Source organism: Canis lupus, chromosome 8 (genome assembly GCF_003254725.2).
Source record: "Canis lupus dingo isolate Sandy chromosome 8, ASM325472v2, whole genome shotgun sequence".
In the NCBI taxonomy this organism is placed as follows: domain Eukaryota; kingdom Metazoa; phylum Chordata; class Mammalia; order Carnivora; family Canidae; genus Canis; species Canis lupus.
In genome coordinates, this window is record NC_064250.1 from 42,536,345 (window position 1) to 42,564,213 (window position 27,869).

Genomic DNA, 27,869 nt, shown 5'->3' on the forward strand with positions numbered 1-27,869 from the left:
TATAATAGTTCTCAAGAGCTGGCCAGCAGTTTTCCCAGGTTCCAATATCCAGACATATAAAGAAGGCTGACCTCGTTGTCCCATGTCCCCACTTCTCTCTATATCTCATGCCTGGTCATTAATATTTTGACTACATACTAGACAGACTGACTCTTGCTTTCTCCCTAGTGTGTTTTCATGATGGGCTTAACATCTTCATTTCATTTTTTTTTTAATTTTTATTTATTTATGATAGTCACAGAGAGAGAGAGAGAGAGAGGCAGAGACACAGGCAGAGGGAGAAGCAGGCTCCATGCACTGGGAGCCCGACGTGGGATTCGATCCCGGGTCTCCAGGATCACGCCCTGGGCCAAAGGCAGGCGCTAAACTGCTGCACCACCCAGGGATCCCAACATCTTCATTTCAATATCATCTTTTAAGATATTGCTAAAAAGATGCTTTTTTAAAGGAAAATGTGTTCCAAGGAAGCAAATGCTCCCCTGTACACCTCACTCCATCAGGTTATCCCCATGCAACTAAGGGATGTAACCTGGATCTCTTCTTTCTTCTTTCTCAGGGTGTTTATACTCCCATCCTTCCTTAGTACCTCTGTAGCCACAAGCCACTCTTGCTGAGAGGCTATATCCACTTGCATCCTTTGGGTATACTGTCTATAAAATTTGAAGACTACTTTTCTAGAACAAAGTAAGCTTGCTCTCTCTTCCTGGTTCCAACTTCCTACATTTCTCTGGTTTTTGTCACCCTCCACTACTGATTGTTCCAGGCTACATGGGTCCAGGGCTCACCCTTCCTACAACTGATACGATACTAATTTACATGGCTTCTTACTAGAATGTTTAGCCCTGGAAATGCAGGGATTTTGTCTCTTTTCTTTCCTGGTCTGTCCTCAAAGTTAATAACTCTTTGTTGAATGACTGACTGGTTTTCAAGATACAGAAAACCACATTTTCATCTCTTACACACTGTACTAAAAATCCAGAGACTAAACAAGAAGGTAAACAATAAACAAGAAGGCCCATTGTCCACAGAACTGTCTTTTTCTTTTTTAAGATTTTATTTATTTATTCATGAGAGACAGACAGAGAGAGAGGGGCAGAGACACAGGCAGAAAGAGGAGCAGGGTCCATGCAGGGAGCCCAGTGTGGGACTCGATCCCAGGTTTCCAGGATCAGGCTCTGGGCTGAAGGCGACGCTAAACTGCTGAGCCACCCGGGCTACCCCTGGAACTGTCTTATTTATCATACTTATTAGATATTAGGAAAACAATGTCAAGGCCAAATTTCAAGCAGCAGCAAATTAAGTAAGCAGCAAAGCCGAGTTAGCCCCTCAAGCTTGAGCACCCCTTGCCTCATATGCTCTCATGCCAGCTTCACTCATCATGTGACCTCAATCCAGTAGAAAGCTCATACTCACAGAGCACTGTAGGATCTTGCCCACTGCTGCCAGACCAACCACAATCTTCCACAGCTCTGTCCATAAATAGTCATGAGATCAAAACATATACCTACTGAACTTGGTACCTTGATAACTAGGAGAATGTTCTAGGCTCTCTCTCTCTAAACACTCTTCAAACTCTGCTTCTACATTTACTATTCTTTTTAAATTTTTATTTATTTATGATAGTCACACACACAGAGAGAGAGGCAGAGACACAGGCACAGGGAGAAGCAGGCTCCATGCACCGGGAGCCCGATGTGGGACTCGATCCCGGGTCTCCAGGATCACGCCCTGGGCCAAAGGCAGGTGCCAAACCGCTGCGCCACCCAGGGATCCCCTACATTTACTATTTTTGTTAAATCACCTCTCAGCCTTAAAACCTATAGGCCCCCTATGTCCTCCAAAATCAAGTCTGAACTTCTCTACTTGGTTTTCAAGATTCTTCATCATCTGCCCCATCTTACTTCTCCAACCTAATTTCTCATTACTCTTCAGTGCATACTTCCTCCCACTATCTCTGGTCAGGCCACATTGTTTACTATCTCCTATGTGCTTTGCTTGCTCCTTTTTCAATAAACCTTTTCCTGTTAATATCCCAAATAGATTCATGCTTTCTTTTTTTTATTATTAAATAGACTATTTTTAGAGAAGCTTTATGTTCACAGCAAAATTGACAGAAAGTAAAGAGATTTCATATCCCCCAGCCCAACACATGCACAATCTCCTCCACAATCTACATCCCCTGCCAAAGTGATACATTCCCTACAGCCAACGAATCTACATTGGAACATCATTATCACCAAAGTTCACAGTTTACATGAGGGTTCCTTCTTGGTGTTATAAATTCTGTGAGTTTGGACAGATGTATGATAACATGTATCTGCCATTATAATATCATAGAGAATAGGTCCACTGTCCTGAAAGTACTCTGTGCTCTGCATGTTCCTTTTATCATTCTATTTTCTACCCCATTCATCACAGATAGTGAAATTTCTTCACAAAGCCTTTCCGAGTGACTAGAGTCCACACTGATCTCTCCTTTCCCAGGCCTCCTCCTGCACCCATAGGCAAAACCACTCTTGACTTTTGTATCTTTCCACATTAGCTCTGTCCTTGTAACTAGAGTGTAAGTTCCTACTTAGACTTCCCCTTAGCCTGGCCTATGTTAGGAGTTCTATAAGCAGAGCTACCATATTGCATAGAGAGTATAAGAATATTCTTATATTCTATGAAAATGGGGTCTCTGGAGTTATGCAATGCCAGAGCCCTGTTCACAGTCCTTGGTGATTGAATAAAACCCAACCTAGGACCTGAAAAAGAAATAATGATCTTTATCATGATTTAGTTCAGTTCTTTAGGTGATTATTGAGTAGATACTATGCACTAACCACCAATATAAAAATGAAAAAACAAACGTGATCCTGCACTCAAAGGAATTACAGCCTTGTGACAGAAAGGTAAGTAAATAGATCACAATGTGAACACTGCTAAGATATGAGTGTATATAAAGAACATAGCACTTGATATGTGGTTTGAAGACTCGGCAGGAATTTGCCAGGTCAATAAGTGTAGGGAGGGCACTCGGCATAATGGGTCAGTATTGGAAAAATGAAAGTACATGGCATATGTAGAGACTTGCAAGTGATACAGTTCATTTCTTGATGATAAACTCAGAGGCCCATTGGTTAAATGACTGCCTGTGGTCCTACATAAACCCAAAGAGGTCATTGGCGCAATGTGGCTGTGTGCTCACTCTGTTTACTGCTTCTGGAATTAGGAATAAAAGTACAAAGCCCTATGCTGCTTAGCCATCTCTTGCTCTTCTGAGGACTGGATAGGATAAGCCCAAGAGCCCGGGTATATTTTTTCATTAACACTAGCTTGTGTTGCTTTGTGCACAATAGGGTATAGCATTCAAGCGGTAGAGTTAGATCCATCAGAACCCTCCCTGGACAGCCTCCGGAATGGTCAGCAGTTCTCTGCAGGCTTTCTTTGAAAGCTTGAACTGTTTAGACCTACCTCATAAACTATTTCTTCTTTCTTCTTCTTCATCCTCCTCCTTCTCATCATTGTCCTCATCTTCCTCCATCTTCTTCCTTCTTCTTTCTCTGCCTCTTCTTTCTCATCTTCTGATATTTTGCATATTAGAAGTCTGGTTAATCAGCTAAAAGCCAGGGTGGGCAAAAATAAGAGCTGTTTCCATCCCTTACATGGCTTCTCTCCCCAACCCTGATACCAGGTGGTTGTCATTAGCTGCCATGTTGGGGGTTTGGACATGACTGGGCTTCCACAATGCATGGCCCAGTCACAGAGTGTGAAAAGGGTGTTGAGGTCTGGCTGGATGAAAGGCCTGAGGCCCAGTGTTGTGATTCTGAGCACCTCTAATTTCCCCTTTCTCTGTTTCTGCTCTGCGTCATCAGCAGGAGTTTGTTTAAGGCTTCTAGAGCTTGTCTTTGTTTCACCTGGGAAAGTCCCTGCAGGGAGAGCTAAGATCTCCCCAAGGAATGGGCTGGAGCCCTGACCTCTGTCACCTGAATTGTTTGGACGAAGAAGCCCCCAGAGGGGTTAGGAAGATGATCAATTGGCAACTTGAGGAGTAAAGACCTCTCTCTCCCTCTCCTCCCTCTGCTCATTGTGCTTGGAAGGGCAGTGGGGTCAGCGGCGGCAAACTGAAGGGCCGACTAGCTGTGCCTTGGAAGGGGCTCGTTTTGTGTTTCAGTAATGAGTGCTCTCTTTCTCCTCTTGGATGCACTCAGATTGCACGAGTTACAGGGAACCTGTCAACTGCTGTTTTCATTGTATGGGGTTCACAGGGAACTTGGGTAGAGGGCAAGCTCGTTTCAAAGAAAGCAGGGAAAGAAAGTCCTGAATAGATGCAACGTGCTGTCATATGCAGATCACAGCTCCAGTTGCTAGGGGACACCCCTGCCCGCCCAGAGGGCAATACGCTGAAGGTCCCTATTGCCTTGGCTGCCTCCTTGGAGATGGAAATGCCACTATAGAAAGGGCACAGCCAGCAGCGACACTGGACACTGCTGTGGGCTCTCAGGTTTGCCACAGCGCCTGGCCTGACAGCAGCCAGAATCCCAGCAATCTCTGCTCCCCACAGGCTGTTCATTTGGGAGCCCCTCTCCCAGGAGCTGCGCCAACAGGCCAATGAAGCCTGGAAACGTGAAGAGAGTCAGGTAGACAGGGGCTCTCTCTTAAGGGGCCCCAGGCCTCTGCACACAGAAGGGCCACCAGGGGCCACGGTCAGGAACCGGAGCCTGATGTTAAAGTTTCCACCTTCGTTGTTTGTCAAGCCCTCTGAGAACACTTGGCAATAACATTCCTTTCCTGATGGGTTCATTCTGTAGCTGACAGACGTTGTTTTTTTTCCCGTTCACCTAAAGTGGCCCAGAGTAACAGGACAGACTGTGCCAACGAGCGGGAAGAGCAAGGCTGCCCTGCTGGCCCCTGGGTCCCCATACTCGGATCCCTCTGCTGCGGGGCTCCTTGTTTTGCATCCATTCCCCGAACCTGTGGAAACGGAGTAGCCAGAGGCCTGTCCTGCCTGGAGCAGAGCCCAGCACAGGACCCATGAGGGAGCTTGAGAGGGCCCAGAATTAAGACTCTTTTCGTGGGGGCCCTTTGTTTTTTGTTTTCAGGGTTTTTTAAAAAAATTATTTCTTTATTCATGAGAGACACAGAGAGAGAGAGAGAGGCAGAGACACAGGCAGAGGGAGAAGCAGGCTCCTCACAGGGAGCCCGATGCGGGGCTTGATCCCTGGATCAGGATCACGCCCTGAGCTGAAGGCAGTTGCTTAGCTACTGAGCCACCCAGGTGGGGCCCTTGACTGTAGGTAAGAAGCCCTGGGATCCGGGGTGCAGCTGGTTAAGTGTCTGAGTCTTGGTTTCAGCTCAGGTTGTGATCTCCAGGTCAGGAGATCAAGCCCCAAGTCAGCCCGGAGTTCAGCATGGAGTCTGCTCGAGACTCTCTCTCCCTCTGCCTCTGACCCTTCCCCCCACCTCCCACACACTCATGCATTCTCTCTCTGTGTGTCTCAATAAATAAATCCTTAAAAAGAAAAGAAAAAGATCCAGAATCAGACAAAGGCCAGAGGCATCTGGAGGAATTTGTGGTAGGACTTAAAAGATACTGGGGCCGCCCAGGTGGCTCAGCGGTTTAGCGCCACCTTCAGCCCAGGGCCTGATCCTGGAGACCTGGAATCGAGTCCCACATCATGCTCCCTGCATGGAGCCTGCTTCTCCCTCTGCCTGTGTCTCTGCCTCTCTTTCTCTCTATGTCTCTCATGAATAAATAAATGAAATCTTAAAAAAAAAAAAAAAAGATACCAGGGCAGGGTACTGAGAGAAATATGTTTCCAACAACTGTTTGCCAAACACCTTACTCCAAAGAGGCAAAAGCATGGCCCTGTCATCAGGGAGTGTGAGTCTAAGTGCTGTGGCTAAGCAGAGAGGTGGGCCAGTGCCCTTGCCAATCTGTTGTGACCTTTTGACTCTTGTTTCCCTCCCCATGCCCACTTGTACCACAGCTAAGCTTCTCCCTACAAGGGTTGTCAAGATCCATATGTAAGTCTGGAGCCCTGCCCTCAAAGAGGCTCCGGGCCTGGTGAGAAGGTAACTCATGTACATACAGAACTAGCATTTAAGACACTGTGGCCAGGCCCTGAGGGGAGAAGCCCTGTGGGCATTCAGAGGCCTTGGGCTGGACGCCTGGAGAGCCACACACACAAAGTCTCTCACTACTTCATGCCTGTGTTCACTTTCCAGTTCGCAAAGCGCTCACACGTAAGTCGTTCCTTCTCAACTTCACACCAACCACGGAAGGTGCTTTGTAAGCCTGAGAGCTCTGTGCAAACATAAAGGACCCTCTCAGGAGGAATCTTGAGCACTGGTAGCGGTGAGAGGCAGGGACGGTCAAGGGACGGTAGCATAAGACAGGCGACCTTGTACACTAAGTCTGGGGAGCCAGGCTGAGGGCCCCTGTGCTGTAGCACCTGGCGGGCTCCGTGGGACAGAGAGTTTGGGGGGGCACTGTGCTCCTTTTCTACTGCTGCTGGGACACTGCCCCAGGCTTAGTGGCCTAAACAACACCAATTCATTATCTTGCAGTGCCAGGGATCAGGAGGTATCTGACAAGGTATCACTGGGCTGAGATCGGGGCATTGGCAGGACGCTGTTCCTCTCTGGAGGCTCCAGGGGAAAACCTGCTTCCCTTGCCTTTTCCTGCTTCTGGAGGCCACCCACTTTCCTTCGCTCCTGGCCCCTCTCCATCTGTGAAGCCAGCAGTGATGGGTTGAGTCCTTCTCACATCTCATCACCCCAATCTCCTCTTCTGCCTCCCTCTATTTTGAAGGACCCTTGTGGTTACAATGGGCCCTCGCAGATAATCCAGGACAATATGATTAGTTTAAAGCCAGCCAATAGTAACCTTAATTCCTCTTTACCTTGTGAGGTAACATACTCATGGTTTCTGGGAATGAGGGCATGGGCATCCTTAAGGGGCCATTGTTTTGCCTGCCTAGTAGGTTCATTGTTGTCAGTTATTAATTGGGTTTTTTGTTTGTTTGTTTGTTTTGGTTGATTGTTGGTTTGCTGTTTTTGAAAGACATCCCCAGCTCAGGTCCTCACTCAAGAACCAGATGATCAGGACTGTTAGAAGAAGAGAAAAAGAAGAGTGAACAGTCTCTAACAGGAAGAAGGGGCTGCTGGAGGCAGACACAGGATTTTATCTCACTGCCTAGCAGAATAAACCTATAAAGCACAATCCCAAGAACTAGAAAATATGCCATTCTGGAGTCATTTTTAGCCCATATACGTTCTCTGTCCTCTCAGACCCCAGTTTTTAGGTAGTTCATACTCTATACAGAAACTTGGCCTCAAGACCTTGGTGTTTGTCCCATGTCCTGTGTCTAAGCTTCTGGCTTAGAAGCAGGGATGTTTATAATCCGTTTTTAAATGTCTGGTCAACCTTTTGAGATATTATCTCTAGCTCAAATATATTACTGGATTCTGCTAAGTGTTGAGTAGTCCCCTGGAGTCTCTCAACCCTACAGTGGGTTTAATTTCCTCCACCACACTTCAGCCCCAACCCTGCCTCATGGACCTGCCCAACTACCTCCCAGACTTCACATCTTGTAAGCTGGACTGTGTCAGCAGCTGTCTTGCTTTCTACTAATTAGAAGCTAATGCTTCTTCTTCACGAAGTCCACCAAAAGGAAGGCATTGGTCACTTGCTCTCAAGCTGTCCCTGTAGCTGGGCACTTCTTCCATTGGATCTTTTTGGAGAGCACCTTCGTTATGCCATGCCCAAGACCCAGCTCCTTGTTTCCAGGTCTCTTTGCCTGGCGCTCCTGAACCCAGTTAGCCAACCAGATAACTCCTGGGGTACCCCTCACTGCCCACCTGCACACTGTCACCTTGCCTCTAGAGCTAGATTGTCCTCTCCCTCTTGACCACTCCTTGTCCTGACCTCCCAGTGAGTCCTGACTTCCATGACTGACCTCCCGTTGGTGGCTTCAATTTTAACACCCCTTTGCACCCATAGAACTTGCCTTCCTATGTCCAAACTGCCTGTGTGCCATCAATAGCAGCAGCAGCAGCAGCAGCAGCATAATACCTAATGTTTGAGCTTTTACCACATGCCAGGCACCGTACATGCATTACCTCATTTCACCCTACAATAACCCTAGGAAGGCCCCTATGAAGGATGAGTACTAATCCATTCTATAAGGGAAGCATAGAAAGATCAATAGCTCACCAAAGGTGCTATGGATCATATGTGGAATCAAGATTCAAACCTAGCTGTGGGGCACCAGCACCCAGGGTAATCCGCATATATCTGATCATGTTCTCCTTCTGCTCAGAATCCTCTAGTGGCCCTCATATTATTTAGTAAAAGCCAGGGGCTCAGAGTGGCCTAGAGACCCACATGACCTAGTCCTGCCCCTTCTCAGCCCTCTCCTCCTCTGCCTCTCCATCCTTCTCTCTTCCTTTCCAGCCACACTGGACTCCTTGATGTTCCTCAAGGAAGCCAGGCTCCTGCCTACTTCAGTGCCTGTGCACTTGCTCATCCTTCTCCCTGATTGCCCTCCCCCAATCTTGTATCTTGGCTTGTTCCCTTCTTAAGGAGGTCTTTATTGACATTCTACATGAAGAAACAAAATGCCCTACCTTTGCTGGCACTCTTACCTAAAGACTCCTCATCCCTGTCACCTGACTGATTTTTCTCCATAAAATTATCACCAAACAACATATGAGATATGTCTCTGTTGTTTATTATCTGTCATTCCCACTGCGAACAAAGCTGCAGCATATACCTATTGAATGAGTATATGAATCCCCAAAACTCCCCCTCAGAAACCCGATGTTCTAAGGAACCTCCAGACACTGTCCAGGTCCTGAGTCCCAATCCATGCTTGTTCCTGAGCCACCAGGTAGAAGACCTTGCATTCAGCTCACAGATAAAGATTTAGCTTCACTCTGGTGCCTAGTTCGCCATATAGCCTGGCGAACAAGAACATGCAGCACATATTTCTGGGCTTAGATCAATCTTCCATTCTCATTGACCACTCTATCTATCTATCATCTATCTATCTATCTACCTAATCATCTATCTATTGTTTATCTATCTGTTTGTTTATGCTCACTTACTTATTAAAGGGAATCCAACACCCTCTACCCTCTACCCTCACCCTAACTCTAGCAAGCCAGGGATGGCAAGAAACTGTCTTCACTAACAACATCACTGGCCACATAGGTTGAATACTTAGCCCACAAAACCATGTTGCACCTACGGGATATTATTTAAAATAATAGAACTGAGAAATCATTGTTGATTTCTCCTAAAAGATAGCTCCTGTCCTCCCATCCAGGACTTCTGCAGCCTGTGAAGGTAGGACTCTGAGGGCTGCCAGAGTGAAACTGGAGCACCCAGACCTCCATGTTGAGTCCACCAGGCCCGGTCAGTGGACCTTGGGCTGGTGAAACAGAAATGTGTTACTTTACTAAAAGAGCCCTATGGTTTGAGATCCCCACAGTACCAGGTTGTGGGCATGTTTCTCCTATTGCTGTTCTCCAACAGATCATAGTTTATTTATTTATTTTTCCAAGGTTAGTGGCAAAGTGGCACCTGAGGTGGCCTCATTAGTCAATTCCAGAGGTCCTCAAGGAGTGGTGACAGCCTACCAAGTTAGCCAGGGTTTTTTGTCTTAAGCTGCCAGGTGGGGTGGCAGGGTATTAGGGAAGTAGGCCAAGGAGTTAAAGGGGCAAGAGGGTAAGAGGGCACCTGGGTGGCTCAGTCGGTTAAGTGTCTAATTCTTGATTTCAGCTCAGGTCTTGACCTCAGGGTCATGAGTTCAAGCTTTGCATTATGCATTGAGATGCACGCTGGGTGTGGAGCCTATGTCTAAAAAAAAAAAAAAAAAGTCTTATTTAAAAAGACCCTAGCTTCCAAGAAACTTCTCAAGAATAACTATTTCCTTGATAGGAGACCATAGGGATTGGCTTAGATAACAAATGAGACCCTTTAGTGAGCATATACTTTGTGCCTGGCATTGTGCCTGGCACACCCTTTTGATGCCTCTTCTTACTGCTTAGCCAGGGGTATTCTATCAAAATAAGAACTCTATGAGGATGTGTTTTTTATCCTCAACTGGAAAATGAAGGAATTGAGTCTCTGAGAAGTCATTTGACTTGCCCAAGTTCATATAGCTTCTAAATAGTGAGGTCAGAATCTGAACTTGGGTCTGTCTGACTCCAAAACTCATACAATGAGTCCCCTCTAATGTCTCCTTGGAGGTCCCCATACTGCATTTTCTCCCCAGACTGAAAACCTACAGTGGTTTGGGTCTGGCTGATTTGGAGTGAAATGAACTCAGTTGGTGCTTCTTTGGGTTTGGGACCCTGTTTGGTAAGTTGAAATTGACCACTGAATCTTAAAACCTTAGATTCCAGAACACATTATATTTCTTTTCCTATGGCCTCCCCCACCACACACACACACACACACACACACACACACACACACACACACACCCTTGATGAGCTGGGATTATCCCATAGAGGAAGACGGCTAGGCAACTGCCAGGGCCCTCTGCCCTGCTCATTCTAGAAACCAGCAGCCACCCCTGCAACCAGGCTGTCTGCCCACCAGGCAGCCAATTTCATCCTTTGTGGATCTCCAAGCTTTGGAGAATGAAAGATTAAGACATTTGCAGGAAGATTGAAGATGCATAAAATTTAAAACCCTTGTTCTAACCAAGTCTCTTGGCATAATTTCTATGGTGCTTGGTGATAAGAAATGAGTCTTACTTTCTAGAAAGAGACATTAAAGCAGTGGGCATGACTAATGCCAAGCAATATAGGGAAATATTCTCAGAAGAAGATTGGACTTCAGTGCTTTAGAGCTTCTGGGTAAGAGGCATCCTTGCCTCATAACAATTAGATCAGTATTACTCCTCTGAAGTCCATTGTTCAATTGGTTGTGTTGGAGGTGAGATCAGGACTTTGATTTGGGGGCATGGGCATGATGTAAGGCCAGTAAGGGGTCAGAGGTGGGCCTGGGTTGGGTGAGCTATCGCTTGACTCAGAATCCATGCTCCTTGCTAAGCTCACCACTGCCGTGGTACAACAGATCTTGGCATGTGTGTATTTCAAAAGCAAGAGAAAGCATTTGATTTTCTCTTACTTAGAAAAAAGTTCTGGATAAAGAAGGAATAAACAAGGCCATTCTGTTTGTGGTTTGCTGAGATTCACTGGAAAACAAGCTTGAGAGGCCTGCGCCTATGTGAGAACACAAAAGACCAATGCCCTCTCTGAGACTTGTATAAACAGAAGAAGCTTAAAAGCTGACAGGGAGTTCTGGAGAGGGAAGCAGATTTTCCAGTTTGGTTCCAAGTCTTTTCAGATCTTGACCTTTCGCCTAAAAGCCAGAGAGATAACCTGATCTCCATGATGACTGTAATTCAAGAGGAGACACCATGAGGCAAGGAGAGAGGAGGGCAATGCCAGGTTTGTGTGGTCCAGGCTCAAGGGAACACAAGGAACTGGCTGCTCCTCCACAGGATAACTAGAGCAAAGCCACTCACTGGGTCTTTCTTGTCCTGGAGCCTTGTCCATGACTTTAATCATTTTATTTATTTATTTTTTCTTTCTCAAGATTTTATTTAAATTCCAATTAGTTAACAGACAGTGTAATGTTAGTGTCAGGTGTAGAATTTAGTGACTCATCACTTACATACAACACCTGGTGCTCATCACAGCAAGTGCCCTCCTTAAACTCTGTCACCCATTATTTTAATCCTTTTAAAAATAAAGGCCCAGCTTCAGAAAGGAATAACTAAAGATAAATCCTCACTTCTCTAGTCTAGAGGCTTCCACAATGAAATATAAAAGCATTATTTTAATAATCTGATTTTATTCATTGTTCCCCTGATTTTTACTTAAAAAGAATTAAAAAATCCAGTCCCAGGCTGGTCGTTGCCATGGGGTTCTACAACCCAGACTATAAGCCAGAGCACCTAGTTTTTACCGTTCGTACCTTCCTCACACCTCATCCAGATCCTCCTACCCCACAGTTTCTGCCTTCCTGGACCTGGTCTTAGCCTTCTACCCACCAGCCATGTAACCTGTAGTGATTCTTTCCCCTGCGTCAAGCCTGTTTCTTCTCAAATTAAAGGGTGAGGCTGGTCCCAGGACACACTTCCAATTCTCCCCCTTAAAAAGGATGTGCCGGACAGTACCTCCCTGTGCCTTACAGGCTGAGGTCAGCCTCTGCTAATACAGTGACCAACTCAGTCCATCTGCACTACCTTCCCAGGTCTGTGCTTTGGACTGCGTTGCTTTGCCTTTCTCCCTTTCTTGTCATACCTGGAGGCAAGAAAGTGTTCTTTCAAGGTATGTTTCTCTCAGTAAGGCCACTGCTTCCTGGTCATGAAAATAAATGTCCTCCTCGGGGCAGCTGGGTGGCTCAGTGGTTGAGCGTCTACCTTTGGCTCAGGTCATGATCCTGGAGTCCCAGGATTGAGTCCCATGTCGGGCTCTCCACAGGCTTCTACCTGCTTCTACCTCTGCCTATGTCTCTGCCTCTCTCTGTGTGTCTCTCATGAATGAATAAATAAAACCTTAAAAAAAAAAACCCTTAAAAAAATGTCCTCCTTGTGTGGAAGGCAAAGCTTCAGTATAGCTATTTCTAAAAACCAAACTCATGTCTCAGAGGGGCAGTATGCTTTTTCTGCAGTGTATCCTCCAATCTTCATCTGAATAAGCCTAGATACAGACAGAGTGTCCTAAAACCACGAGTGATTGTTAAAATACTAACAGCTACCGTTTATGGATCATAGGTTGTTTGCAGGCACCATGCTCACCTCCTTGTTGATAGCATGGCTTAGTAGCTTGCCCGAGTTGAGTGCACATCAGCCTGACCGCGGCACTCACTCTGAGGCACTGTCTTCTCCCATTTCATCTACCTAGACCCTTCCTTATAGCACCTACCTGCCTAAGCACAGCCGGCCTCTTGGAACCCACTTCATGAGAATTGGCCCATGCCTTTGGTTCACAGAGCCTCAGCACACGACCGTCTCCAACCAAGATCTCCTATCTATGTAGCCTGGCTTTCCATGCTCTCAGAGGAGCTCCCACTGTACACGCCTTCAGCCTCCTGGCCTGCTTCACGATGTGGAAATCTGGTTGTAGGGGCACCAAGGTCTGCCTGTCTCCCTGAATACCTCTTCCAGGTCCAATAGAACAGGTATGCAATCTACCTTACAGCCATCACTCACTCCCAAGCCTATTCTTGAATTAGAAAACCTGCATGCAAAAAGAACCAGCCCTTATGTGGGCGACCTGAGTGGCCCCTGAACATTGAGCATGGTTCCTCGGTATTGCTGGTGAACAGTAGAAAAGGACCTCAGGGCTCCACCTTCAGACCTCTTCTTTCTATCTTCATTCATTCTCCATGATTTCATGCTGTCTCACAGCTTTATATGACATCCATCTGCTGGCAGCTTCCAGATTGAACCTCTGGCCTGGACCTCTCTCCTAAATTCCAGAACTGCAGAGTTAAGTGTCCACTTGACACCTCCACAGGGATGTCTACTGGGCACGTTCAGATGAACATATCCAGAGTGAAACTCCTGACTCTCCTTCCCCAACATGCACCCCTCTCAACCTCCCCATATCTGTAAAGGGTAATTCTATCCTTCCAGCTGTACAAGCCAAAAAGTCTTGAAGTCATCCTTGCTTCTCTGGGGATTTCACACCCTACATCTAACCCATTAGCAAATCCTGTTGGCAACTTCTTCAAAATAAATCCAGAATCCAACAACCTCCTACCACCTCGACTGCTACTTCATTGGTCAAAGTTGCCGTCACCTCTTGCCTGGATTATTGCAACTCAGAGGGAATGTTGGCTGTGCCTGCTGCTTTGTAGGGCTTCAAGCTGGCTCACGTCCATCAGGCAAACTCCTGAAAAACACACTGACCTTCCTGATTCTGTGATGTGTATTTGGCGTCAAACCCATTGCTGCCCACACAACAGAATGTGGCCATAGCTGTTAGAACTCATTGTTAATCGTGGTAAAAGCAAAGGAAACAAAAACCAATAAAGTAATTTCCCTCCACAGATAGTGTGACATGGCAACCTTCATAGAGATTTTCAGAAATTACCAGATTGCTTCATGCAAGACCTGCTACACAATTAGTTTAAAAATAAACAAAGCTTCATATCTGAGTCCCAGGTCCTGAAGTGTCTTTTGATAATCTCTTTCCTCAAAAAGATATATTAATTCATAGAGAAAAGGCCTTGAAGTGACTCCTTCCAAGAGCAAGTTGGAAAAAGTAGGTCACAGGATCACGAGGACCAAAATTCAGAATGGTGTTCAGGGGAGGCGGTCTGGATTTACACATGATGCCCCAACCCATGTGCCTTCCAACACATGATAAATCCAGGGGTGCCAAGAGAAAGCAAGAGAGGAGAGTGCACTTGAGGGACATCTAATAGGCCTGTGTTTTGCCCTACCTAGCTTTTGAAAGTAGTGAGGGATTCAGTGAGACCACCACCAATTTCCCTTTGCACGCATGGTCTTACTCAACCTTGAGAATTCAAGGGTCTGAAAACAAGTCACTTCGGAGCCTCCCATGTGAGGAACCAGCCCCTGGTCTACTGTTTCAAGACCTTTGTCCAGCTGCTTCCAAATTGCCAAGCTCCCCCATTCCCCCTCTCTGCTTACCACCCACAGAGATGTAGGCTCCCACCAGAGGGGGCAGGGGGAGGGACCTCTTAACTTGGCACTTGAGCTTCTCAGACAATGAACCGGGGCAGCTCAGAGATTTCTTTTATTCCTGGAGTACAAGGACTTAAGCAGGTCCACTAGATCAAAGGCATAGCACCGCCTGGCCTTCTCTTTGACGAGTCCTGGGAGCCAGGCTGCAGCTTTGTGTTTGAGGGTAGCATTGCCAGACTTTGCAAATAAAAATAGGGAACACCATTTAAGTTTGAATTTCAGATAAACAGTGAATATATATATATATATAAATATATATATATATTTATGAGTATGAGTATATAGTATGAGTATGATATATATTAGTATGAGTATGTAAAATATTTGGGAGACACTTATGCTGACAATTTATTCCTCATTTGTCTGAAATCCTAATTGCATTGGGTTTTCTGCATTTTATCTGGTGATCCTATTTGCACGATTTTTAAACACACCAGTCAGTCCCAAATCAGCCTAGATAGAACTGGGCTTGCCATGTGGGGCGCAACTTCTGACCCCATCTCCTGTTCCCCATAGGCAGCCTTTTTGATCGGGCTGGCCGACCCTACTGTCAGAGCACCCAAGAAAGAAAATGCAAGGGAATAAATGCTCATGGCTGCCAAACGTGGCACATGCCCCCACAGTCAAGGGCGCAGGGATCTGCGAAGGGCCTTTTCCAGACCATCTGCCCAGAAAGAGGAGGTGGAAGAGAACTGGGAGTGGGGTGGCAACAGGTACTAGAGACTGGGGAGAGGCAAAGAGCCCAGCAGGGCAAGCATGGAGCTTTGAAGGGGACTTTGGAAAGGTGCCCTTTCAGGAGGCACTGATTTCCTGCAGAGCAGTCACTTGAGCTACCCCTCCTGACACCTCTGCTGGCTCCCACTATCACAGAACAAAACGGGCATGGTATCCAGGATCCTCTCATTCCATTTCCCCTTTTGATTTAACCCATCTTCTTCCTTCCCCTCACTTTTCTGGAAAATGGTGGACATGGACACCTTATGGGCTGTTCTGGGCTTGGTGCAAACCACATCTGGGGGGTCCCACCACTTGGCGACACATCCTTACCTCCTACACACAGACTAGGTATGGTCTGGCTAAGAGTGTGGTGATCTACACTGCACTGGTATGCTTCAAACTCCATCCCTCCCTTGTTCTAGCTGTGTGGCCTTTGAATACTTAGCACTCTGCCCCTCAATTTCCTCATCTGCAAACGGGGACTCTTGTCAAGATGGAATGGATTTACATGCAGGAAGCACCTAGAACAGTGACCAGCATAGAGAAGACACTGTTTTACATGTGGTTGGTCTTCTGCCCCTGCAGCTCCACTCGACAGCTCCCTTAATCACCCTAGTGCCTCTGTTCTTAGTTCTCATCCTCTTGAGCCCTCTACTGTCCCTGATGCACACCTTCCACAGTTTTCTCTCACAGAGTGTCTGTGAGGCCATGCCTTATCTCAAGGTTTCCATGATGCCATGCTCTTCCACGTTTCTTCTCCCTTCTTTGACATCTCTGCTTCCTTCTCATGGCCATTTGCCTCTCTCAGTCCCTTCCAACCAGGCCCATTTTCCCAAGGTTCCTTCTAGGCATGGCTCTGTTCTCATCTCTGTATCATTTCCCTTGGAGACCTCAGGTAACAAACAGATAGGAGGGCCAAGAGGTCTAGCCTTGGATATGCTCAGACTATTTCTACAAGGGACACAAGCAACTATGTCTCCATGGTCATCTCTGGAAAAGGGCAGCTAGGGCTCAGAAGCTTCTGCTTTTCTTTTTTTTTCTTTTTTTTTTTTTTTTCTGCTTTTCATTTCTACCTGTCTATAGGATGTGTGATCTTTCCCAGGTGCATTAATTACTTCTCTAATAGTAACTGCAATGACAATGTGATTTTGAAGGAGAAGGGATGGGTCACTTCTGACAAGGCCCTTCTCTGTCAAGCAGTCTGCCTTTAAGACAGGGTGGGGAAGACTTTCTAAGTCTAACAGTCTGAGCAGAAGCATGCAGTTGAGACCTAGAGTGACCCATCCCTGGGGTCATCTGTAAAGAAATTTCAGGCCTCATTGGTGGAGGATGTGGATGGGGAGCAGGTATTCTGGTAAGCCAAGGAGATGTTGCAGGTTCCCTCAAAATCACACAGGGACCCACTCTGCTTTCCTATGAGTTGGGCCCTGCCTTCCCACACAGGGTCCCCAGCCTCATGGGGTGATCAAGGCCAGAGAAACACACTTGGGGGAGTGTAGAGATCTCTGCAGGCCTGGATTCTGTGCTGCTATGTTTCTGGAACTGGCTTTGGGGGGTGGGGGGGATTCACCAAGGTCTTAGATCCATTGATTTTGCCCATCAGGTTTGCCTAGGGCACCTGTAGGCTTGCCAGGAGGGCATGAGCTCTTCAGAGACCAGGTGACCATTAGTGTCATGTAAGTCAGAGGACAGGCTATAAAATGGGTTAGGAAATGTAGATGCCCTCTCAGTTTGGGGGTCTAGGTAAGAATAAATGCAACCCAGCTTCTATAGGTCTAAATATTTGAAAGTTGCAAATTAAACTAACAAGCTATTAAATACAATATGTTGCCTTCTCTCAAGTTGACAAGTATACTTCATGGCATCTTTAAGGTGAAATTTGAATTTAGAATTGGTGGACTTCTTGGAGTTTCACACTGGAACATAGTGGCCTGAGGGCAGTCAACCCAGGGTTGGCTCCACACCCAAGCTCCATTGGCACTAGGAAGCACCTTGAGCACACATGTGTGATACCCAGCCCACATATCCCAGCTCCACATACATACTCACATTTCACTCCCAAAAGTCATCCCTTTTTTGTCCCCCTGAGGTCCACAGGTACGCTCACCAGTGGCAGTCCACTCCTGTTGGCAGAAAAGACTTAGATTCAAGTCCCGCCCTGGCATTGGAGTTAAGCTCAGGGAACTGGGGAGGGATTCCAGGATCCCAATACCTGAAGCAAGATCCAGCAGCAGGGCATGCATGGCTCTTGGGGAAATGGCCTTCTAACCTGTGAACACCTGTGAATACTGGGCCCATGGCTCCTGGGCCGTGACTAGGGCTGTGACTCATGGGCTCTTGGGCCCTTGACTCCTGGGCCGTGACTAGGAGGAGGAGAGCCAGAGCCAGACTCCTGATGTGTTGGTCACTCTCATCACTAGGCTGAGGCCAGTGCCTAGTGGGAGTGCAGGAAGCCAGTGAAAACTAGAAGGAGAAACACCAGAGGTTTCCTAGAAGAGTCCTCAGGATGCCCAGTACCTCTATGCTCCAGATTGGGCCTCTGCCCTATACCTCGTGCCTTGGGGTCATTCAGGTATCATGGTCTCACACTCCTGAAACAGTGGGGAGCTTATTTTCTTCCTCTCACACTCTCTGACTCTAATCCCTACCAGCCTGTGCCACCTGGCTGGCCTCCTTGGCAGAAAGGTGACAAGAGGACTCTCTCTGGGGAGTCAGACCCCAAAGCCTTCCTGAGGCCATAGGAGCCAGTGTCCTAGGGTCCTGGCCTCCAATTACCAACCTGGTTTCCTCCCACCTTCACTGCTGTGTGTTGGTGGGAGTCACTCAAAGCAGGTGCACTGATCTCCAGAGAAGCAGGAGAGCCTCTGTCTCTCCTACACTCATACTCCTCCCCCATGGCCTGGACCAACCCTCTCTATTGACCCTTACCTTCCAGTGTTTCCCAACACCTACCTCGACTCCACCTAGCTTGCCTCCTTCTCCAGGCTCCTCCCCTGCTCCCAACATCTGCTGACCTACCCCCAGCTCAACTTTCTCCTTATTTCTGTCCAAATCCCTTTTATCTTTCAAGATACACTTGAGGCTCCAAACTCATGAAAGGTTCCCAATACCTTCTGTTAATGCTTCTCCTGCTTTCTCACCTGTATTATCACCTGGACCCACACTTGATCAAATGAATTATATTCATGGTAGTACTTCATGCCATATGGCATTATTATTCTTTGCTTCTTATATAAAGATCATGGAACTGGAAGAGGTTTTAAAGACCACCTAGTTCAACCTTCATTTTTTTAAAAGGTAAAACCAAGATAAAGGTTTTATAACATAGCCAGGCTAAACCTGCTGGAATTACATTCAACCCCCTTGACCCAGTCTGAGGCTTGCCCACAAATCCCTGCTCCTCTCCATATGGAAGTCTGTGTCACCCGGAGGATAGGGCAGTCATGAGAGACAATCACATGATATACTCATCAAATGGGAAATGGCACCTCCCTGTTGGCTGGCCCAGAGTCCAGAGCTGCTGCTCACTTCTATACAACTTATGCTTTTCAAGTTCTTTGCTATCTGTTTTAAAAAACACGCTGAAAAATATAATTATCAGAGGTCACCCAGAGTTTCTTCAGGCCAGCCCCAATTCCCTGTTGTCTCCCCTTTTCTCCAGAGAGAACAAGCCCAATCCCTGCTCCACCACAGTTAGGCAGCTGGCAGCCAGCTCCTCCTGCTACCAATCCCCATAATCCCATGCATTTTCATTTTGGAAGCCCAGATTTGCATCATAACAAGTGCCCCTTCTGACTTTCCCAAGGGAAAGCTGGGGGGTCAGAGTAGGAAAGAGCTGAGTACACAGCCAAGAAGAAATGAAGTGGAGGGTCTAGGTTGGAGCCCCACTTTCACAGAGGGTGGGAGCAAGCAAAAAACAGATTGGGGACAGAAGAGCAGGGAGTGGCCCAGGGACATTAGGGGTAGGGACAGGGTGACCTGCCCAAAATAAGGCCCCTAAACTCCAAGTAAGTTCCCTGATTCAAAATCAGCCAAGATAGGACAGAGCAAACATTTTTTTCTTTTCTCTCTCCTAGTCTGGTTGCCCAGCTCACTGCAAGGAAGAAAACTAGAATAATGAGCCACGTTGGAGACTGTCACCCGAGCAGCTCCGGAAGGACGTGGGCAGACGCCTGGCTGGGCGGCTGACTTTCTCTGTTTCTGGTTGAGATTTTATAAATATTTGGGGAGTTTGATCTGAGGCTGGTGGTGGGGAGGCGAGGGGAGCAGTGGAAGGGGTAGATAACTCAGCCCATGGGGGTTCTTGGACCTCTCCCAGGCCTGCTTTTCATTAGTGTCACCAAGGCAACTGCTCATCTGCTGTAGACCCCATCACGCCCTGCAAGACATCCACAGCATGTAGGGCTTTTCCTTTAATGGTGAATCTGCTGCCATCAGTACTCCTCCAAACCCCCACCCCTCAACCCCATCACTTGCCCGGGGAAGAGGAGATAATTCAGGGGGAGAAAAACTGATCCCAACTCTCTAAGGCTGGTGAGGAGGGAGAGAAGCACAATAGTCCCCTTCCAAAGGCTGCCATTTGTCCAGGACTGTTGGAGTTCGGGTGGTAACAAGCCCCTGGTAACCAGACTGTAGCAACATCCACTTCCAGCCACTCCTCTGTTTCCCTGGCTGACCCGACCTTTCACCCTCCACACACCCCTTTATTCTTGACCAAGGCAAACCTTTGCAGAGTGCCCAAGAAAGGACCTCACCAGTCAACATGCTGCTAAGTTCCAGATGCCCACTCGTGTACAAGCCCATATGGGTCTTTGGTTTCTCACCAAGGTGTCCAGAGGATCCTAAAAGGGTGGTGTTGGGGGAGATGGAAGCTGGCCAGAGGAGACAGGAGACCCATGTTTGCCAGGCTGTGAGAATGAGCAAGTAAACCAGAAGAGATGATGGTTTTCTCTTGGAGAAAGGAAAGCTGGATTGTTTGATTGTGTGACCAGGTAGGGAACAGCACCCAGAGCCTGTAACCCCCACCTGGGCCCCCGCACCGCAGACACTCCCCCTCTCAGCACTGACTCCATGGAACTCCAGAGACCTGTTTAAAACTCGGCTCCCTCTGGCTGTAAGCTCCGTGGGCCACAGCCAAGGAATCCCGGCCTCCGCCGTGTGCAGCGTCAGCACAGCACCTGCGCCAGAGGCCCTCAGTGATGTCTGCTGAAAGACGGGAAGGAGCATGTGAGGGGGCTGCAGGGGCTGGGTTTTCTGGGTTGTCCTTCTAGCCTGTCTGTGCTCCTGAGCAAACCTGAGCCAGAGCCTCTCCCACCCCTCCTTTCTGTGGAATGCAGGTCACCGCAGCCTTACTGAAAGATCTGTCCTCAGACCCCTGGAGCCAGCCCTGAGGGCTGCAACTAGAAAGCCACAGAAGACCCCCTCCCCCAGCTACCAGTGGAGCAGAACCAGGACCCCAAGTCATCTGGACTCACACAAAGGCAGCTTCTGCCTCTTGCTTTTTTTGTGCCTTTTCCCACCAAGATTGGCCCTGGAGGAGCAAACCCGAGTTCCTCTGCTGGTTTGAACAGGAAATTCCTGTCAGCTCGTTGGAGAGGCCAACCGGAGGAGATTTCATCACATAGATTCCCCCCGAGATACAGAATCGTATCAAAGTCCTATCCCAGCCTGGGGTGGGGTGTTGGGGGAGCAGCCGTCCTCTGACATCCGGTTCTGTGCCTCACTGAAGCAGCACTGCCAGCCTCTCTTACCTAAAGCTGGGGTGGGGTTTTCCAACTCAGCCTGGTAATGGGGAGGAGTGGAGTGATTAGCAGTAATTCGGTGCATCGCTTTAGCTGACTGGGTGGCACGGGTGGTTTTTCGGTCTGTTCTGGTGGCAAATCTACACTGAAGAGGCAGAGAAATGCCAGCCCGGATGGCACAGACAGCGTGGGTTGAGAAAGCCTGCGGGGTGCAGGTCCTTGCTTCTCAAAGTCGTCCTGGGGCCTGCGCATGGCCATCACCATGGGTATGCAATCTCAGGGCAATCTCAGCCCTTACCCTTAATCGGGGAATACGTTTTAACAAGACAACCCGGTATTTGGAGGCACGTTGGAGTTTGCAACGCACCTGATCTCAGGAGAGAATGTACGGGCGCTTCCATCTCTGACCTCACGGATTTTAATATCAGTTCTGTCACTCAGTAACAGTGTGACATTAGGCACAGAAACACACTCGCTGAGCCTTGGTTCCCTCATCTGTAAAGCAGAGGTGATGTTATCTGTCATAAAGGGTTGACAGGAGGCGGGGGCCCAGCACCAGTAGGCTCCAACCTAGTAAATGTTAGCAGCACAGAGCTGATCGCTCAGGGAACATTAACATCATCTACTCCCACAGAGCTGAGGCTTCAGCAGGCCCTCTTGCTGTTTCACTTGTATTTTCTGAAAGGACCCATAGACCCCTGACCAATAGTTGTCCCTTTCATCTCTTGTTCTCTCCTGGCCCCCCATGTGAAAGGAAGGTGGTGAGTTGTCCTTGTGGCAGGATGAAGGTGGGGGAAGGAGCTGAAGGAACAGACAGGCAGAGCCAGGTCGAGAGGAAGGACTTCTAGGAAGAGGAGACGCACACAGCATCTTTGGGAATGGAGCCTCATCATTCATTTGGGGAATATAAAAATTAGTGAAAGGGAATAAAGGGAAAGGAGAGAAAATCAGTGAGGGTGACAGAACATGAGAGACTCCTAACTCTGGGAAATGAACTAGGGGTGGTGGAAGGGGAGGTGGGTGGGGGGTTGGGGTGACTGGGTGACGGGCACTGAGGGGGGGACTTGGCGAATGAGCACTGGGTGTTACGCTTTATGTTGGCAAATTGAACTCCAATAAAAAAAATAAATTAAAAAAAAAGGGAATGGAGCCTCATAAATGGTACTTTGTTTCCCACAAGCTAGTAGCATACAGAGTCTGGATTTCACTTCTTTTACCATCTCTACATTTTCTTGAGAGACGATAGCGTTTGGTCCTTGTTGGGGAGGAGCACTGACCCCCCTCCCTTTGTTGTGTGTTGCCTGTTCTTCAGCCATAGCTCCCTCTTCTTCCCTTGTGCTGAGGTAACAGAGCCCTGGGACACACAGCCACAGGGGCCCGCTGAAGCCGTGAGGTCTCCACGGAGGCTGGGCTCAGTTTGCAGAGCTGCTTTCCCAACGGTGCTCAGCTGATGCTGCTTTTAATTATTTTAGGGGGGCAGAGACCAGGAATGCTCCTGGGTGTTCCTTGAAACGTCCTGGCTGGTTACCTGCCAGCTCGTCTAACCTGGCTCAGCCTCAGTTTCCTCCTAGGATGGCAATTCTGAAGATGCCATGTGAGCCTCTACCCATTCCGGGGACCCAGGGACGACGGGTAGCTGGAGGACTAAATGAGGTGATACTTATGAGGAGTATGGCACAGAGAACGCTGTCTGGGCACTACGCTAGCTGTCGTTCTTGTAGTTGTTAGAAGAGGTGAGCCTTAGGCGGTTGGCCTAAGCAGAAAACCACAAACAAGAAAGTGGTCTCCCATTTGCAAATAGCAAGCACAGCCCCCCCTGCCCCCCCCCATCCTGTGCAGCTCAGCAACTGACCCTCTCCTCCCCCACTTTCATTTTTTCTTTCAGCTGCAGGAGTTGACACATGTGGCCCACCAGGCTACCCCAGTGAATTTAAAGCTTTAAATAAATACATGCTCAAAACTGCTCCTGACCTGGGGACGCCTCCCCTCCCCCCTTCCTCTCCTGCTGGAAGCCAGGTCCAGGCAGAACCCTGGAGAAGGTATCTCCTCGGCACGTATGCAGGTCCCAGGGGCCCTGCATGGGGCGGACGAGGATCGTCCTGAGCCAGCACAGACTCTCCTCTTCCTGGGTTTGTTAGAAGCCTGACCAGGCCCGAGTCTTATGACTTCAACAGATGTTTCTGCTTAAGCAGCCCTGGCATCTTTATGGCCTGTTTTTTCCATTCTTGCTTCTCTTCCTCTGTCCCAGCAGCCCTGAACGCAATTTGGACTTCATTTTCTTTCTAATGGTTACAGGGATAGAAAGGATTTTTATTATTTTTTTCTTTTTCATTTTTCCCCCTTTTTCCTTAGCTCTTCAAATCACACACATACATACACACTCCAGATGCATTCAGATCTGTGCTCACGGTGTGTATTTGTTAATGGCACTGGCATTTATTTCACTTAAAACTTAGTCCCATTTCAGAGTCTCCTTCCCTGCCTGCACTCTCACCTCACATTCATCCGCTGCCTGTCCCCACACAGGTCACCCCAGGACAGCCGATTGGTGTGTCCTCCCAGATGCTGATTCTGAGAGCTCACACTGGCCTCAGTCCCTGGCCTGCTATGTGAAGAGCTTTGCTGTGTGTTAGTTAGGTTCTGTGTGTCAGGGAAGGTTTGGGCTGGGTGATGGAGTGACAGTTGAGGCTCAAATGGCTAGGTATCTCTTCAAACTCCCTCGGCCAGCCGTTCTACAAAGGCTCAGGTGGGGCAGTTGACAGTTGTTACAAAATGAAATCTGTCTTCCACGGGTAGGTCACAAGCTTGAAACCAGTCTGGCTGCTCCTCACATTGCCTATAATCCCACCCAGCTTGCCTGCATAGCAGGGTATTCATGTTCACCTGCCCTGCAGGGTTTGGGGTCACCTGTCTCAGAGTCTGGTTCCCACAGCAAAGAAACCCTGGAGACTTCAGGTCTTCTTCTGAGGGCTTCTCTATGTTAAAGGCACCTGGAACTCGGGTCTTCTTACTGCATCCCAAGACTGAAAAATAGACCTGGATTTCACCTCGGGGGTGCGGGGTGTCCTACTGCAGGAATAGACAGACCTACCTGGAGTCCTAAATGTCAGTACTACCTACAGCCTTACTTGACATTCGCCCACTGCCTTTGAGGAGCCATCCAATCTTAATTTTTCCATGTCCCTGTAACATTTCTACCTAAGAGTTTAATGAAGCACTCACCTCTCAGGGTAAGGCCATAGCTGAGCTACCTACCAACTACTGCAGACTACAGTGAGCCATTCTGATACTGACCATGGGGGAAGGTGAAGTCTTCAGAATGTCCTATCTCCAACATCCTCATCACAGAAGGGCCTTTCTGGAGGGGCAGTAGGGGGGTGGCTGAGCTAAACCCCATCCTGTCCTTTCTAGATGACTGCCCCCACTTGAGAAGGGCCAGGCAGCCCTTGTCCCCTCCTCTCCCCATCATGGCAGTGTCCCCGTATACATCTCACCTGTGACCCTTCTCCCTCCTTCCCATTAAAACAAGCTAAAACCCTGGTTCCTATTTGTGTTTAGAAACTGAGTCATGGCACCTTCCCTGCAGTGGGTTAGGGGAAGCTGCCACAGTGGACTGAGCTTGGGCTCTAATAGCAGGGTGACATGTGTGAGGGAAGTGGGGAGTGGAAGACTGAAAAAGACCTGGAAATAGGAGGGGGGCAATGGCAGTCCTCCATACCAAGGTCTCCCGAGGAAGCTGTGTGTACTGAACAGCAGCCACACTCTTCCAGCTGAATCTTGTGGATGCCCCTTTCTGTTTGCTTTACTTATCTCACATTCACCAGTAAAGTGGCTTTTCCATCATAATTGCTCCAGAATATCCCTCCAACATGGACACTTCCCTATAAATAACTCCATGATGATACTATAACCAGAGTTCCCTCAGATAATTAAAATCAAATCCACATAGGGGTGCCTAGGTGACTCAGTCAGTAAGGTATCTGACTTTGGCTTGGGTCATGATCTCAGGATCCTGGGATGGATCCCCAGGGCTGGCTCCCAGCTCAGACAGACAGCTTGTCTGTCTGTCCCTCCCCCCCGCTCATGCTCACTCTCTCTCAAATCTAAAAGATCAAATCAACCCATGAGCCCCATTGCTCTGACAGTCTCCTTCCCTGGGTGTTTGCCCCTAGCAGCACCATGTCTTCCTGTGTGTGTGTGAGTGTGTGTGTGTGTGTGTGTGTGTGTGTGTAGTGCATGTTCAAGGAAAGGAAGAGAGAAGTGAAGAGGTGTTTCTTGAATATCAAAGGGAGGGATCTACTTAACCAAGGAGGTGAAAGACTTGTTCTCTGAAAATTATAAGCCACTGATGAAAGAAATTGAAGACAATAAAAACAAATGAAAAAGTACTCTGTGCTCATGGATAAGGATCAAAAGAACAAATATTGTTGAAATATCTATACCACCCAAAGCAATACACAGATTTAATGCAATCCCTATCAAAATACCAACAACATTTTTCACAGAACTAGAACAATCATAAAATTTGCATGGAATGACAAAAGACCCCAAATAGCCAAGGCAATCTAAAAAAGAAGAAAAAACCTGGAGGTATCACAACCCTAGATTTTTTAAAAAGATTTTATTTATTTATTCATAAGAGACACAGAGAGACAGAGACATATGCAGAGGGAGAAGTAGGTTCCCTGTGAGGAGCCCGATGAGGGACTCCCGGGACCCCAGGATCATGACCTGAGCCAAAGGGAGACCCTCAACCATTGAGCCACCCAGGCACCCACATCCCCAGATTTTAAGATATACTACAAAGCTGGAGTGATCAAAAACAGTATGGTACTGGCACAAAAACAGAAACACAGACCAATGGAACAGAATAAAGAGCCCAGAAATAAGCCCATGATTATATGGCCAATTAATCTTCCACAAAAGAGGCAAGAATATGCAATGGGGAAAAGTCAGTCTCTTCAACAAATAGTGTTGGGAAGACTGGATAGATACATGCAAAAGAATGAAACTGGACCACTTTCTTAAACCATACACAGAAATACATTCAAAATATATTTCAAAATGCATTAAAGACCTAAATATGAGAACTGAAACCAAAAAAACTCCTAGAAGAGAGCACAAGCAGTAACTTCTCTGACATTGACTCTAGCAACTTCTTTCTAGATACATCTCCTAGGCAGGGAGAAAAAAGCAAAAATAAACTATTGGGATTACATCAAAATAAAAAGCTGCTGTACAGTGCAAGAAATAATCAACAAAATTAAATGGCAACTTACTGAATGGGAGAAAATATTTGCAAATGACATATGTGGTAAAGAGTTAATGTCTAAAATATACAAAGAACTTATACAACTCAACACCAAAAAACAAATCACTCAATGAAAAATGGGCAGAAGACATGAACAGACATTTTTCCAAAGAAGACATACAGATGGCCAACAGACACATGAAAAGATGCTCAACATTGTTCATCATCAGGGAAATGCAAATCAAAAGTACAATGTGATATCACCTCACATCTGTCAGAATGACTAAAATAAAAAACACAAGAAACAACAAGTGTTGGCAAGGACGTAGAGAAATAGGAACCCTTATCCACTATTGGTGGGAAAACAAACTGGTGCAGCCATGTGGAAAACAGTATGGAGGATCCTCAAAAAATTAAAAGTAGAATTATCATATGATCTTGTAATTCTAATACTGGGTATTTACCCAAAGAATATGAAAACACTAATTTGAAAAGATACATTCACCCTTATGTTTATTGCAACATTATTTATAATAGCCAAACTATGGAAGCAGCCCAAATGTCCATCAATAGATGAATCTTAAAAAAAGAAGACGACTAAGTGACCCAAAATGCTTTAACCATATGCATCTCGTTTGTAAAATAATCACAATAGTATAATTAATCATTTTTTGGCTATCGTTTAGTGACATCTTTCTCTATGCCAGGCACTTAGCATATATTATCTCGTTTAATTTGCAAAAAACCCTGTGAGGTACAAGTATTGTTATGCAATTTTTTTTAATGGAAAAACAAGTATTGAAAAGTTTACGTCAGGGATGCTTGGGTGGCTCAGTGGTTGAGCATCTGCCTTTGGCTCAGGGCATGATCCCAGGGTCCAGAGATCAAGTCCCACATCGGGCTCCCTGCAGGGAGCCTGCTTCTCCTTCTACCTATGTCTCTGCCTCTCTCTGTGCATCTTTCACGAATAAATAAATAAAACCTTTTTTTCTTTTTTGCTTTGGGGAGGGATTTATTGAGAGCAGTTTCATGTACCACTGGGGTGCTGGGCTTTTCTCCATCACCGGCAGGTGTCACAGCTGGCGGTTCCCTTGCTGTCACTAGTTGGTGGGCCAGAATGCCATGACCACAATAGCCACGAGCAGCAATAAAATCACCATGATCATCCCGCAAGACATTGACTTTCTGTCCACCATGTTCACACGCCTGGTCTCGGTGCGGAGCTTTCTCTCTGTGTTCTCCACCAGGTTGGCAAAGTCATCAATTATCTTGTTTTGTTCATCCAGTTCGTTCCCAATTTCCTTCCCCATCTGTTTCTGGCGACTTATGATAGAGGACAGGGCATCCAGGCCTGCATCCCGTTCTTGGATAATCTTCTGCTGCTGTTGTTGGATTTCATCAAAACCCAAACCTCTGGCCTCCTCTGGCTCCTCAAGA

At 47.3% G+C, this 27,869-nt stretch overlaps 2 protein-coding genes across 11 annotated transcripts in view; one reads left to right on the forward strand and one right to left on the reverse strand.

The window, feature by feature from the left end:
• The window catches only part of RAD51B (RAD51 paralog B), an 817,007-nt gene that overhangs the window by 652,898 nt on the left and 136,240 nt on the right, over nucleotides 1-27,869 (forward strand). For 2 of the 10 annotated variants that reach the window (XR_004818334.2, XM_035720252.2), the window contains one exon: nucleotides 19,517-20,989. The exons of 6 other annotated variants lie outside the window; for them this stretch is intronic. Coding sequence is in view for 1 of the 4 variants with exons in the window: in XM_035720252.2 (XP_035576145.1) it covers nucleotides 19,517-19,557 (41 nt within the window). In the remaining 3 variants the exon portion in view is untranslated. Of the gene's footprint in view, nucleotides 1-19,516; nucleotides 20,990-27,869 lie in introns of those variants that run through there. 2 more of the 10 variants (XR_004818333.2, XR_007412387.1) reach the window with 2 other exon arrangements.
• LOC112656943 (syntaxin-8-like) overlaps nucleotides 25,786-27,869 on the reverse strand; it is a 38,586-nt gene continuing 36,502 nt past the window's right edge. The window contains 1 exon segment of the mRNA XM_049113297.1: nucleotides 25,786-27,867. Coding sequence (XP_048969254.1) covers nucleotides 27,533-27,867 — 335 coding nt within the window. The 3' untranslated portion in view covers nucleotides 25,786-27,532.